At 44.2% G+C, this 16,113-nt stretch overlaps 1 protein-coding gene across 6 annotated transcripts in view; it reads left to right on the top strand.

Moving 5' to 3' along the window:
- The window catches only part of HMGXB4 (HMG-box containing 4), a 146,835-nt gene that overhangs the window by 82,905 nt on the left and 47,817 nt on the right, over positions 1-16,113 (top strand). For all 6 annotated transcript variants that reach the window (XM_029590129.1, XM_029590133.1, XM_029590130.1 and 3 more), the window contains exon 7: positions 14,523-14,587. In XM_029590129.1, coding sequence (XP_029445989.1) covers positions 14,523-14,587 — 65 coding nt within the window. The remainder of the gene's footprint in view (positions 1-14,522; positions 14,588-16,113) is intronic.

The raw sequence follows: 16,113 nt of genomic DNA, 5'->3' as shown, positions 1-16,113 counted from the left end.
AGCATTAATCCATGGATGATTTTGGACGAAAGACTTATCATTCCTCCATACTCACCACAAGAATTCAGCATCATCAATTTTATATGATCCAATATCTGTTTGAAACTTTACAACAATTGCGTCCTCTCTGCCTAGCCCCTGATGACTCCTTACCACAATCCTTCACAGACATGGAGGAAGGACTGCGACACTTATTAAGATCAGTATATGAGTCATTCGAATGTTCCTCACACTCGTCAGCAACGGCCATAGCAGCACATAGAACATCCTGGTTGAGAGCAAGCTCAATAAGAGAAGATGTACACGATAAGTTGGCTGATATTCCCTGTATAGGAGACAACTTATTTGGGGATAAATTTGCAGAAACTGTAGCATGACTTAAAGACCAGAAGACTGCTGTACAGGCACTCACTACACCTACAGATTCTCAGTCATCATATAAAAGATATTTTCCTACTTATCGTCGAAGACCGTACCAGAGGTCGGCTTTCAGACCCTACCAAACCTATTGACCACAGACTTATTCTCAACAACGGTATCAGTCTCCATCTCAACAATCACGTGGCTGCTCTCGCCAACAGCGTACACAGAACAAGGTAACTCCTGCACTTCAAAAGCAGACACCGGCTTTTTGAGCAGTCCAGAGCCACCTCCACCACCATTCATCGGGGGTCGCCTACTACACTTTTTATATCAGTTGGACGGCAATAACCACAGATTGCTGGGTATTGGATATCATCAAGGAAGGTTATCGTCTAAATTTCATTGTCCCTCCAACTCTACCTTATGTTCCTCATTTACAGGGGATATCATCCCACTCTACCTATCTCCAATCAGAAATAAATCTCTATCTCCAAAAATCCATTCACAATCTTCTTCCGTCACAGAGGAACAAAGGATTCTATTCCCATTATTTTCTCATTCCAAAGAAATCTGGAGGCCTTCGTCCAATCCTGGATCTCAGAAACCTCAACAAATACATTCAAAAGGAAAAATTCAAAATGACCTCCCTCAAAAACATCCTACCTCTCCTGCAACCCAGTGACTGGTTATGTTCCATAGACCTGAAGGATGCATACTCCTACATACCCATGCACCCTACCATGGCGATACCTTTGCTTCACGGCTCTCACAGAGCACTACCAATGCAAGGTTCTACCCTTTGGCCTGTCCTCAGCCCCAAGAGTTTTCACAAAATGTTTAGCGGTGGTGGTGGCTCACCTCAGGAAGTTATCAATCCAAGTTTTTCCCTACCTAGACGATTGGCTACTGGTAGCTTCAGATCCTGCTACCCTTCGTGCTCACACAACTCAAACTATAACGTGTCTTCAGTCATTGAGGTTCCTGATAAATTACAAGAAATCCAATCTGGAGCCGACTCAGACGCTACAATTCATTGGAGCACTACTCAACACATTGGAGATGAGAGCCTATTTTCCACAAGACGGCTTCACACTCTAACTTCCCTGATTCAGAAGTTGTACAAACAAACACAAACTTCTGCATGCAGGGTCCTTCAACTCCTCGGCCACATGGCAGCGGCTATCCATGTTGTTCCCTACACCAGACTACACATGCGACGTGTGCTATGGGGCCTAAAAACTCAATGGTCGCAGTTTCTACAACCTCTCTCTTACAAGGTACAGATTACAAGACACATGGATATTGACATCCAATGATGGAGGTCACCTGTCCAATTATCCTCCAGAGCACCTTTTCGTCTACCCCCACATCAACTGATCCTTACAACGGATGCATCCCGAAAGAGGTGGGGAGCCCACCTTCTGGACCTAAAAACCCAGGGTCGTTTATCTCCACGGGAGAGTACTCTCCAAATCAACCTCCTAGAACTTCGTGCAATCTGGAAGGTCTTACAAACCTTCTCTCCACAAATTGAAGGAAAGAGTCTAATGATATATACAGACAACCAGGTCGCAATGTTCTACATAAACAAAGAAGGCGGGTCAGGTTCTTGGACGCTGTGTCAGGAAGCACGTCGAATACTTCATTGGGCAAAAGCAAGGAACATAACGCTTCAAGCTACTTACCTACCAGGCCTGGACAATGTCACGGCGGATCGCCTAAGCAGGATATTCCATCCACACGAATGGACCCTAAATAGAGATGTAGAGCTATCAATATTTCAGTGCTGGGGCTTTCCAAAAATCGACCTCTTTGCCACACAGACCAATCGGCAAATAGAGACTTTTGCTCCATCTATACCAGCAACCTTCTTCACGCTCCAGATGCCTTCCTCATCCCATGGACAACAGGCCTTCTCTACGCCTATCCTACCATTCCGCTGATCTCCAGGATGATCCAAAAATGCATCCAGGACTCCGCGGACCTAATCCTCATAGCTCCAGCATGGCCAAGACAACCATGGTATTTATTTAAGGTTTTTATATACCGGCATTCATGATACAATCACATCATGCTGGTTTACAGTTAAACAGGGGTGCAAATACATTAAAACTAAAAACAAGTGCAAGGAAATTGCAGTTACAAATAACAAGGGAGATCGAACTGGGAGAGAAAGGGAAATACAGAAGTAGATTAACATCGAACTAGTGGCGTAGGGAAATACTGAATTGGATTAATTGGTATCCTTATCTAATGATACCCTCCATACGCCCATCAATTCCATTGGGAGATCATCCACATCTTTTGACTCAGGAGGGCGGCACCCTCCTCCACCCAATGCACCAATCCCTCCATCTGACAGCATGGAGATTGAAAGGACTGTATTAACTCCCTTAGGCCTTCTGGCGTATCTTGAAGACATACTAATCGCCTCAAGAAAGCCTTCTACTAGACATAGCTATGCAGGTAAATGGCGTCGCTATACCAAATGATGTGCACCTCAACTTCTAGATCCTTTCTCTTCTACAGTGGCCCAACTGCTGGAATACCTTCATACACTCTACCTTTCGGGTTTAGCGTATGCTTCCATACGAGTACAGATTAGCGCCATTGCAGCGTTTCATCACTGTCATCAAGGTCTCCTAATTTCTAATCATCCTCTCATTTCAAGATTCATGCGAGGAATGTTACATTTAAAACAACCAACGACAAAACCGCCAGTTCCTTGGGACTTAAATGTGGTTCTAGAACAGCTCATGGCGCCTCCCTTCGAGCCCTTAGATTCCTGCCATCTTAAATACCTCACATGGAAAACGATATTCCTTGTTGCTATTACATCTGCGCGCAGAGTTAGTGAACTGCAAGCTCTAGTTCACTATTCTCCTTACTTGGAATTCTACCATGACAGTCACTTTGCGTCCCCACCCATCCTTTCTTCCAAAGGTGGTTACGCCGTTTCACCTGAATCAAACTATTACTTTACCCATCTTCAAACCAAAATGGCATCTCGATGCCCGTGACAAACTCTTATACTCATTGGACTGCAAGAGAGCTTTAACCTATTACAAACGAAGAATGCATTCTCCATCCAGACCATCTCAGCTGTTCCTTTCCTTCAATCCAAACAACCCAGGCCAACAGGTTTCCAAAAGAACTATAACAAACTGGTTGTGCTATTGCATAGAATTCTGTTACAATAAAAGTTCTGCTAAACTAGAAGGTAATCCAAAAGCGCATCAAATACGTGCCACAGCAACCTCAATTGCACACTTGCAAAGAGTACCTCTCATGAACATTTGCAAAGCAGCAACCTGGTCTTCTCTTCATTCCTTCACATCCCACTACTGTATTGACAAGCAAGCTTCTACCGATGCTACCTTGGGTACAGCAGTCTTTTCAAATATTACCATTTTTTAGGACTGTCTACAATACCTCAGGTTGCTGTCCTGAACATCACAAATATCTTATGAGGTCACAACCTGGGAGCTTGGGACTCCCAGACAGTATGGCTAATTCAGCCCTGCTATCGACTGGAAAAAGCAAGTTTTCTTACTGTAAACGGTGTTTCCGTGGATAGCAGGATGAATTAGCCATGCGATCCCTCCCACCTCCCTAGACAGTCCAGAGTCTACTCTACACCTTTTTTCTTACCATACACCTTGCTTGGTTACAAGAGACTGAGGAGAGAAACAGATTTGCGCGGGAAGACAACCGCGCAGACACACAGAGTTAAAACTCTGTCGCTATCTGAGAGAAACTCTGCCTACTCCGGTTGCGTTGATGCTCCCAGACAGCATGGCTAATTCATTCTGCTATCTATGGAAACACCGTTTACGGTAAGCAAACTTGCTTGTAAAGGAATGATAACAGCTATAGTATATATCACAGGTAAAGCTTTGGTCATAATAGTTAAGATCTAGAATATTGTTGACTAATATTGTATTGTAGACCAATATCAGAAGACAATATATATAAATATATAATATATACATTTATTATATATATAAACATATAACATAAATATCAGAAGACAATAACAAATCGTGGTAGCGCAATTAGATAGTATACGTGTGGGATAAAAAAAAAATGCAAAAGGTTGATCGCTGCTTTTCTAATACCGTCCGCTTATCCAATACCGTCTTTGTAGGCTTGTCGGAAGAGCCAAATTTTGAGTAGTTTTTTGAAGAGTTTTGTGTCATTTTGTAGTCTTATGTTTTCTGGAAGAGAGTTCCATAGTTATGGGCCTGCTACTGAAGTTGCTCTTTCTCTGACTGTTGTGAGGTTTGCTGAGGAGATTGGAGGAATTGCTAGTAGGGCTTTGTTTGCTGATCTCATGTTTCGTTGGGGATGGTGCTTTTGGAATAATGTCTTTAGGCAGTTGGGTTCGTTTTTATGTATGGTTTTGTGGATTATTGTGAGCATTTTATGTTCAATACGTTTATCAATGGGTAGCCAGTGCAGATCTTTTAGTAACGAGGTGATGTGTTCTGATCTTTTGTGTCCGGTGAGAATTCTGGCTGTGGTGTTCTGAAGAATTTGGAGGGGACGTGTGGTTGTTTTGGTAAGTCCTAAGAGTAATGAGTTGCAGTAGTCGAAGCATGAGAAAATTAGTGACTGCAATATTCTGAATTCTGGCTGGTTTAGGAGTGGTTTTAGTCATTTAAGTATTGCAAGTTTATAGAAGCCCTCTTTTGCTTTCAAGGCGCTATGTTTCTTGAAGTTCAGTTCAGGGTCGAGCCATATACCTAGGTCTTTTACGTTTTCTCTAAGTTTGATCATTGTGTTGTCTGTTAGAATTATGTTGTTGGTGGGGTTTGTTGAGCTTTTTCTTTTGAGTAGAATGTATTCGGTCTTATCTATGTTCAGGCAGAGTTTCATTTGATTTAAAGTATTTTTTATGTTGGTAAGATATGTGGCTGAAAGATTGAGGGCATTCTCTATTGTGCTTGTTACAGGGACGGTAAGTTGGATGTCGTCCGCGTACATGTAATAGGTGATGCCGAGACTTAATAGCAGTTGGCATAGTGGTAGGATGTAGATATTGAACAGGGTGGCAGATAGAGCGGATCCCTGTGGCACTCCGGTTTCAAGAGGTATTGATTCTGAGAGGGAATTGTTAATGACTACCTGGAATGATCTGTTTCGAAGGAAAGAGGAGAACCATGCTAGTGTATTTCCTGATATTCCTATTTCGGTTAGTCATTGAATTAGGATTTTGTGGTCGACTGTGTCGAATGCTGCGGATAGATCTAGTAGGATGAAGATGTATTTTTGGCCGTTGTTGAACCCTTTTATAACAGTGTTTGTTAGGTTTGAGTAGTGTTTCGGTGCTGTGTTTTCTACGGAAGCCATGTTGTGTGGGATACAGGATGTTGTTTAGTTCCAAATGCTCGTCCAGTTGTTTCAGTACAACCTTTTCTGTTAGTTTTGCAAGTAAGGGTAACTTAGATATAGGTCGGTAGTTATTTAGGTCGTTGGGGTTGAGGTTCATTTTTTTCAGGATGGGCCTGATTGTTGCCTTTTTCAGAGAGTCCGGCAGATCAGCATCTTCAAGGGATTTATTGAAGATTGATGCTGCTATTGGTGAGATGAATTGAGATATCTCTCTTAGCATACGGGTGGGAATTGTATCGAGCTCATGACGTGCTGGGTTTATTGTTCTGATGAGGTTTTCAATCTCAGTGGGTAATGTGGGATCGAAAGAAGACCATGGTGTTGTGTCAATGTTGGCTGGTTGTATATTTTGGTTTGTGGTTTTGATTAAGTTCTCAGAGATTTTTCTGATTTTGTTTTTAAAGAAATTTGCAAGATCATTGCTTAGGTTTTTGTTTGTGTAGATTTCTGCGGTGAGGTTTTTTACAATGTTAAATAGGGTTTTTGGGTTGTTTGGGCAGTTTTGAATTATCTTACTGTAGTAGTCTCGTTTCGTTTTGGTTATTGTGTTTTTATAGTAGGTTCTGTGACATCATCCCCTGCCGTGGCGGCTGTGAGAGGTCCAATGGATCTACACATGGAGCAACGGGTGAGTCAGTCTCCAGAGAGTCCTAGCCAGCCGCCATTAATCCACACTGTTATGGAAACCCCCCTCTCGATGACTGTTAACTCACAATCCAATATGGGTAATTTGTTAAGGCAACAACCCAATTTAAGGGATCTTGGCTCTTCTGAGTTAAGTTCTGCTTTACAAACTGGAGGTCTGGGTTCTGAGATCTTAGACCCCCAGAAAGTAACATTAGCAGATGTATGGACTTTGCTTATTAATATGGAAAAATCTCTATCCTTCTCAACATCTGTTTAGTAAATTTTCAAGTGAGATCAAGAATACTTTAGAGGATTATGGATCACACAATAATTTAGAAGTATCCTCTAGTACTGTAACATCTCAAGTCACTTTATTACAGTCATCTAGTACTGCTTTTATGAAAGATAGTTTAATGTCTCAAAAACAACTGGAAAATGTGGAGAACGAGATTCGTATGAGGAATCTTTGTTTTCTAAATTTTCCAGTTTCTAGACTGCTTTTAGCTACAGAACTATTTAGAAAATATATAAGTGAAGTATTATCTATATCATCAGCGAAAGAAATGGCTATTTCTAAATTATATTATATTCCTCGTTTTAAAGTGAGTTTAGCAGATCAGGAAGAGGACATGGACATCTTGCAGGGGGATAGTCCAAATTTGAACTCATTTTTGGAGGCATCTATAGATGATATCCCCACTAGGGCAACACTTTTGGTATCCTTTTGTAGTAAACAGGATAAAAATTTGGTGTTTCAGAAATACTTTAGAAATAAATATCTTTTTGTGGTCAAAAAATTCAGGTATTCCCTGATGTTTCTAGAAACACTCAAATGAGGAGAAAATTTCTTTTGTTAAAACCAAGAGGGGAATTTCTCCATTTTCCAAGGAATTTGTATCCTCCTCTTTGTCCATGCCATCCGGGTCCCTGCCAAGGATACCCTTGGTGAGGCGAGGCATGCCTCGAGGTCTGCTGATAGGGAGAGAGAGGGAGTTTTCTTCTTAAAATTCCCCTGTAAGTGTCTGGTTATTTATCAAAAAAATAGATTTATATTTCAAGATCCTAGTCACTTAGAGACATTTCTTGTGGATAAGTAGATATCTTAGGTGTTTGGAATGTGTGGAATGTAATGGTAAAGTAATTGAGTTATTTCTCTTTAAGCTGTAATTATTGCAGTGTTTTTCTTCTTTAAATTGTATTCCGCTATAGCCTCCCAGTATGGGGACTTGTTTATTGGAATTCTATATGTGCTTATGTAAAGTGTAAATGTGATTATAGTTTGAGTCCAATACGTTTGCTTTGAATTTTACCAAAATATACTGTTAAAGTTCAATAAAATATAAATAAAAATAAATAACCTGTAAATAACACAAAATACAAATCCTAAAAAGGATCCTCCTTCAAGAAAATATCATCCAGAATTCTTTTGGTTAATGAAGAGGAATAGAAAAGTTAAAAGAACCAGTGAATCTCTGATTGTCCTCTAGACAAGAACAATCAGTTACTGTAATCTGAGATATACTGAAATAGAAAAACAGCACAGGCCCAACTTCCCAGGAGGGTCCTGGATTGCTGGAATGGGTTTCAAGGAAAGAAAATTATCAAGTTAGTTAAATCTCTCCTTCCTTATCATACTGTTATCCCAGTCAGACATATGGGAAGTACCCAAACCCATTTAATCTGGGATGTAAGAAGGTAAGGCTGACTTGAGAGCAGCAGCAAAATCTGTGTCCTCCCTTACGCAAACATCCACTCTGTAATGCTTAGTGAACGTGTGGAAAGAATACCAGGTGGCCACTTTTGCAAATATCTTCTGGGGAAAGAATTATTGACTCAGCCCAGGAAGAAGCTTGAGCTCTGGTTGAGTGAGCCCAAAGGACTTTTGGAGCCTGATGGCTTTTCACTTGGCAAGCTGAAGCAATCATTTCCACTTAGCCAAAGAAGCCTGCCTTGCCCTTACGTCGCTCTCCAAATAATACAAACAATCTTCAGATTTCTAGAATGGATTGGTAACCTCCAAATATTTAATAAGAACTCAACAGATATCTAACAGAAGAGATTGACCACTGTTGGAAACAGGATGCTGGGCTTGATGGACCCTTGGTCTGACCCAGTATGGCATGTTCTTATGAGATCTATTTTTACCAAGACAATGTTCTTGCAAAAATGTTGGATGAGAAGTTGATTGGTTTAAGTGACATGGAAAGAACACTTTTGGTAAGAAGGAAGGGTCTGAATGAGGAAAAAATGGAATCTGAGGAAAAACAAGAAAAGGATCTCTCTACAACAAAGCTTTCCACTCTGCGATCTGTCTGGCAGAACAAATGTTGTCCAGAAAAATCATCTTCAGGGACAGATCTTTTAGAGAAACTCTCCTAAGAGGTTCAAATGGCAAACCTACTAAAACTCTGAGGACCAGATTAAGGTATTAGTGAGGGACCAGAGGTTTGAAAAGGGGTCACATACCCGTAACCCCAGGAGGAAACAAAATACATCTGGATTGGTAGCAGTGGAAACACCTTGGACTCTGCCCCTGTAGCATGAAATAGCTGCAGCTTGCACCTTTAAAGAGTTTAAATCTAGACCTTTATCCAACCTTCTCTGGAAGAAGGTCAGGATGCTAGAAATATCTGAACACCAAAGTGAAACAGATCATTTCTTGGCATCCAAACAGATGAAACCAGAACTAGTGGGCATCTCTACCAGCAGATGTAGATGGAGCAAAGCTAACATTACTATATATATATATATATATATATATATATATATATATATATATATATATATATATATCTCCATGCAGCCTGCCAATATTCTCCATCTCCAGCAGATGGTGGATGTGCATCTCCCTACTAAGGAATTGCTTTAAAAAAAAAAAAAAAAAAGAAAGAAATATAAAGGAGAAAGATTAAGGAGACAGTATGCACCTCTCTAGTGAGGTGATACCAAAAGGTCCCTCCCTCAGTTGAGATTCTCCTGGGGTGATATCTGTTCGATCCCTCTCCCAGTTGAGTGCCTTGGTCTGGCAACCAGTTCCTGGAGTGGACTTAGCTGATGAGAGTTCCGGCTGAAAGGCTAGCAGTCGAGTGCCTTGGTTCAGTAGCCTGTTCCCGGTGTGGACTTAGCTGATTGGAGATCCAGCTGAAAGGCTAGTAGTTGCAGGAAGACGTGCAGGGCAGTGAAGGCAGTAGCCTTCTCCCCCCACAGCTGGAGATTGGAGCTGTTCTCTGCCAAGACGGGCTGAGCTCAGTAAAGGAGCTGTGTAAAAAAAAAAAAAAAAAAAAGGAGGGGGAGAGAGTTTAAGGACCTCTTTTCCCTCCCCCTTTCCAGTCTCTGAAGCTTTGGCATGCTGATCCAGCTTATTTCCCGCCTCTGTGGAGGGCTTGGAAATTGCAGCAGTCTGGTGGGTGGAGTGGCCTTTTTAGGCTAGGCCCCGTTCTCAGGCTTTTTTGTGGCACCTCGTGGTAGGCTGCGGCAGTGTTCACACATTTTGTTTTGTGCATGTCCACCGCTCATCTGGGCCTGTAGTCAGTTCCCATTCAGAGGATGGGTTAGCCACAGCCTTAGCTGTAAGTACCCCCGCCCCCGGGGACTGGTCATCCATGGGGAAGAGAGATTCAGTGGCACCTACCCCAGTACCTCCTGGACTAGGCATGGACCCAGCTGCCTTCTCTTGGGTGGAATTATTGCAGGGCCTTCAAGCCTTTGTACAGGTATGGTCTGCTACCTCACTTGCTCCTGTCTGGACGGAACCTCAGCTGGTAAGCCCTCTCTCTCCCAGTCCTATCAGCAGACCTCGAGGCATGCCTCGCCTCACCAAGGGTATCTTTGACAGGGACCCAGATGGCATGGACGAAGAGGAGGATACAAATTCCTTGGAAGATGGGAAAATTCCCCCTGTTTTTAAACCGCATCTGACCGTGTTACGGTTTTTCCATAGAGACAAATTGCCGGCCCTGATTTCCCAGACCCTGAAGATGTTGGAGTTCCTGGGTTAGACACTTATGATGGAACCAAAGCAGAACCCCATTCCGATTTCCCTATGGAAAGCCTCTTGCTACTTTCCAGTACTGGAAGCCATCCAAGAGTTGATTGACCTGGAATGGGATGCCCCAGAATCAAGTTTTAAAGGGGACGAGCATTAGAAGCTCTATACCTACTGGATCTGGCAATGAAGAGAGCGTTGCATTTCCCTAAAGTGGATGCGCTGGTCTGTGGTGTCTCTAAGCGAACAACTATCCCAGTGGAGAGAGGAGCGTCCTTAAAGGATACGCATGATAGATAGATGGAGTCTATCCTTAAACATGCCTTTGACGCAGTAGCAATGGCCTTATAGATTGCTTCTTGTTGTGCCTTGTTAGCTCAGTCGTGCTTACTCTTTTCTCAGGAGGTGGATGACTCTGGAGTGAATTTCAGAGTCACTTTTTTAGCTGACGCGGGTTTGGATCTAGTCTGTACTTTGGCCAGAGGAATGGCCTCAGTGTTGGCAGCCAGAAAATAGCTATGGCTGCAGAATTGGTCAGCAGAGGCAACCTCCAAGGCAAATCTTACAAAGATGCCCTTTAAAGGATCACTCCTTTTCAGAAGCGAATTGGAAAATTTGGCCAATAAATGGAGCGAATCTCAAGTTCCCTGGCTACCAGAAGAAAAGGAAAGCAGTTATAGTGCCCCTCGCCTATGAGGGATTGATCCAGGGGCTCCCAAACTTTCGCTCGTACAGAAACTTGACATTTCAGAGGTCTCAGCTTTTTGGGAGTTCTCAGTCCTTTTGTAGTCGACAGCCCAAGAGAGGGGCAGACTCGGGTTCAGGTTTGTCCCGAACCCCCCTCAATGAAATTTTGCCGACCCACCCTCGGAACGAGGAGATAGGGGTCGACTATCCCTCTTCTACCAGAGGTGGTGTTGCGTTCATGCCTGTTCTTGCCCTCGCTCCACTCTCTCTACCTCTGAGGTGACTCCCTTCGGGTCTGATGGACAGTTGCTGCCGCGGCTTTTCCTCGCTGTTTCTTCCCGGAGTCCCCGGGCTGGCCTGACGCTGCGGATCTGCCATGTTCCTGATGACGTAGGGCGCGCGCGCTCCGAAGTTTGTGCAAGCAAAGGTGCGAACCTTGGGGGCATTCCCCCGTAGTGACGTCATACACTTCCAACATAAGAGGTCTTTGCTTAAGCTTACGAATTGAGTTAGCAAGGGATTGATTGCGGGGATCATCTCGACCCGCTTCATTCTCCACTGCTCTGCCTCCTCGAACTTACCAGGGGTACCAGCTCCTCGGGGGCCCCGCTCTCTCCTCTTGTTTTCAGATTGCTAAGACTGGATCCGGTACTCGCTCCTCGAGGGCTTTTGTCCCTGAACGCTCAGAAGACTCCCTATTGCCTGGAAGCGATCGCAGATGTGAACATTGTGAGTTTCTATTTCAGTTTGCATATAGGAACCGGTACTCGCTCCTCGAGGGCCCATGTTCCTAGAACTCTGAAGATTCTCTTCTGTCTAAGATGCTATCGCAGGTACGGAGATCGTGAGTTATTACAGATTGCAGATAGGAACCGGTACTCGCTCCTCGAGGGCCAATGTTCCTAAAACCCTCCGAAGACTCTCTTCTATTTCAGAAATTATTTCATATACAGTTATTGGGAATTCTTATTTTAGTTTGCATATAGGAATCAGTACTCGCCTAGAGGCTCCTGTTCCTGAATATACTAACTATTCTCTATTGCCTAAAAACCATTACAGAGATAGATAACTGTGAGTCACCATCACTCTCTCAGAGCTGTCCCTGGAACCAGGTACTCGCTCCTCAAGGGCTTAACTCTCTCCAGCTACTGAGCCTTCTTATTAATCTGTGTGAGTGTATCATCTACTTCTGGTTATGTATCCAGCATACCCTGTCTACTCACTATCTATGAGTCTCTCTCTACAGCTCAGCAAACCCAGAGATAGCAGTTCCAGGATCTGAAGGACTTCAGCCCTTTCGGGCACATCAGCTCACTACTGCCACCTCTGGTGGTTCTACTACCTGTCTAATAAAGAACTATCTGTGTCTGTCTCCATACTCCAGCCTAGTCGGTGGTCCCTCTCATGATGTCCTCCTGGGGGTGCTGTCATCTGCCATCGGCCCAAGGATTCACCATTCTACATTAGAGTGCTTATCTCTCACTCTTCAAGAGCTGAGTACTGCTCTTGCAGTCTACTCTCAACTGTTGCTGTCCTCTCCCCTCTAGGGAGCAACTCCATAACCGTTCCTACAACAGATTGCTACTCTGCAGTCCTAACCTATAACAGATTGCTAACCCTAGCGGAGTCGCTAACAGATTGCTAGCTCCTCTCCTCTGGGGGAGCAAAGCTCAACAGGATTGCTAGCTCCTTCCCTTGGGAGGAGTGTACCCTAACAGACTGCCAGCTCCTAGTAGAAACTCTAACAGATTGCTAACTCTGTCCTCCTGGCAGTGTGATCGACAACAGATTGCTAACTCTTCCCTTCTTGAGGAGTAAAGCGTAACAGATTGCTAGCTCCGCCCTCCTGGCGGGGTGATCGCTAACAGGTGGGTCGAGATCACTTTGGATAAATGGGTACTGGATGTCATACGAGAAGGATACGCACTGGAATTTCACAGCACTCCTCGGGACATGTTCATGATGTCTCCTTTCCACTCCCAGCACAAGAAGCAGGCAATGGAGACTACTCTTTTAAGGCTCCTCAGGATGAGCACTATAATCCCAGTACCTGCGCCCCAGGAAAATACGAGGTGTTATTCCATCTATTTCATCATACCCAAGAAGGAAGGTTCCTTTCCCCCCATTCTGGACTTCAAGAGCATCAACCGACATCTACGAATTAATCATTTCCACATGGAACCCTACACTCTGTATTAATGGCCGTACAATCGGGAGAGTTCTTAACCTCCTTGGACCTACCTGAGGCCTACCTACATATTCCAATCCATCAAGAACACAGTTTCCTACGCTTTGTGGTACTGGGTTGCCATTATCAGTTCCAGGCTCTGCCCTTTGGCCTAGCCACTGCTCCCAGAACATTTTCCAAGATTATGGTGGTCGGAGCGGCAGCATTGAAAAAAGTGGGAATCCTGGTGCACCTGCAGTTGGATGACTGGTTGATCCGGGCATGCTTCCAGTGCTTTTTTGGTACATTGATGTTATAATCTTTACACAGTTTCTAATGAATAAGCCATGTTACCTTGTGCATCTGACATTAGCCCATTATATCCATTGATAAGATGTGTAATTGTTTCCAGTTCTAGTTTACAAAATCTGCATTTGTCCATTTTATATAATTTTTTTCTATTCTAATAGTCCACTCTCCTGTGCTATAATCAATTTCTCATCTCTAGCTTTAAATTCACCTCTTTAGCTCTTCTGTGTCAAAAATTGCTCTGTGTGGGATTGCTGAAGTAACTCTTTGTACTTCCCATTATATTTGTGCTTCTGCCAGTTCTCTTCTTGTTTGTTGTCCCGGTTCTTTCTCTTGTTTTGCACATTCTGTTGCCTCTTTCCTCTTGCACACTGGTAGATTCTCAGTCATAATTTGTATTGGCCAGAACAATTGGCCAAGCTTAAGGACTAAGACCGATGCTGCTTGTTCGCCTTTATATTTCAGCACCTTTTGGGCATTTGGGTCTGATGATGCCATTAAATATGCCTGAAGGCCTATGATGGTAGCGCTATAGGAGTAGTCTGTTTCTAAAAGTCCCATTCCACACTTACCTCTAGGGATATACAACTTGGGAATACATTGGTTCTTATAGATTACCTCAAGGGCATGAAGAAGCTTTCTTGCTGTTGCATCCAATTTTTCAATATCTCTGTGAGGCCAATTCATTATACCAAAGCTATATGAGAGTGTAGAGATTGCAAGCTAGTTAATAGCTTACATTTTATTCTGTGTGTGGGGAATTTTTCTTTTTAGGAACAGAGGGTCCCATTGTAGCACAAATTACGCTCAAGCCATCTTCTTTTCAAACTTTTCTGGTAATCTGAGGACAGGGACATTTTATACTGATTTGTCCTGTATGACACCTTGTGCATGACAGTAACCTATATGGCTCTGAATGCTGGGTATCCTGATTTATTTGGCTAATTGGATTCCTTCTCATCTTGATGTCTCTTCTCTTTTTACTGCCAGATTTTGGTGAACTAAGCAAGAAGCTAGCTGAGGTGTGGAAGCAGCTCCCAGAGAAAGAGAAACTGGCAAGTACCTGTAACCCCTTCACATGTATTGGTTTATTCTTTGTATTCTCCTCTCTGGCTTCCCATGTTCTCTATTCATCTCATGGTGCATTCTCCCTTGATAAGCAAGATAAAATCAGTCTCACAAGTAAGGTGGTTATATCTAGCACAGAGATAGAAAAGCTCTTTCAGAGTTCAGTAGTACTGAAAGGGCATGCATCTGCTTTCTGTACAGTCATCCACCACATGAATCTTCCTCGGGCTTTTCTTCTGCTTGTGAAAATGGATATCTTTTGCTTTTTCTCACAGGACAAGCAAGATGGTAGTCCTCACGTATGGGTGACATCATTAGGATGGAGCCCAATCACGGAAAACTTCTGTCAAAGTTTCCAGAACTTTGACTGGCCCCTACTGGGCATGCCCAGCATGGTACTAACCCTGCAGCCAGCAGGGGTCCCCCTTCAGTCTTCTTTTTTCCGCGCAACAGTAGCCTCGCGGTAAAGGAGCTCTGAAGAGATTCCTGACAGGAATTTTCCTCACGGAATTACTAAAAGTTATTTTGCCCCACAGGGGTCCCTCCTCTAACTTTTCTCAGTCCGCGGTACTCCGGTAAGTTTTTAACGGTCTCCCGTCGATTACCGTTGAGTTTGGCCCTCGCGGCCTACTGGCCATCGACCGTACCGCGGCTCGATTTTTTCCCATGGCGTCGGGGTTTCGTCGGTGTCCGGACTGTACCCGCACCATGTCTATCAGAGACCCCCATAAAGTCTGTGTAATGTGTCTAGGACGCGAGCACGATGTCTTGACCTGCACCAACTGTGCCCTAATGACACCGAAGGGTCGCAAGGCCAGAATGGAGAAGATGGAACTTCTCTTCCGTGCTCAAACCCCGACTCCGTCCTTTGCATCAATGTCGTCTGAACCGGCACCGACAACTTCGCGCCAGCATCGACCACCGACCAGTGACCGACTGGCATCAACAACTTCTCGGCCATCGACACCCTCTACTCTCTCTCTCTCAGGATCGAGGGGATCGCAGGGAGAAACATCGCCATCGACACCGTAAGACTCGGACCATCGAGGGAGCAAAATCATCGACCTGGTCATCATCTGAGCCGCTGTCGAAGAAACCCCATCCAGGAAAGGCACCAACCATTCCTGCGACCAAGTCACTGAGGCAACTCTCACCCGATCGGGGGATCGGGAGCCGCAACTCTGCCTTTAAAGGTGGTCCCTCTGGCTATGCCTCTGCCTTCTCCTTCTGTTCCGGAGCCGGGGCTGCTTGCTCCAGGTCTCCGAGAAGAACTGGGCCGGATGGTTCAGGAGGCCATCGACAAGGCGATGCAACGTCTTCAGGTTCCACCGGCACCGACTGTGGAACCGATCATCAACCCAAATCCGGCAGCGCTGGCACCGCTGCTATCCAGGATGGAAGCGCTTATGGCCGCTTTTCCACCGATGGATCCCGGGTCTCCGATAGCTCCGATGCCCTCCCCACTGACAGCATCATCGGGAGGAGAAACACAGTTCCGCATCCGTCCATCGGG

The sequence above is a fragment of the Rhinatrema bivittatum genome, chromosome 2 (genome assembly GCF_901001135.1).
Source record: "Rhinatrema bivittatum chromosome 2, aRhiBiv1.1, whole genome shotgun sequence".
Classification (NCBI taxonomy): domain Eukaryota; kingdom Metazoa; phylum Chordata; class Amphibia; order Gymnophiona; family Rhinatrematidae; genus Rhinatrema; species Rhinatrema bivittatum.
The sequence above is the reverse complement of the archived record's forward strand: the minus strand, read 5'-3'. Positions and strand labels throughout refer to the sequence as shown.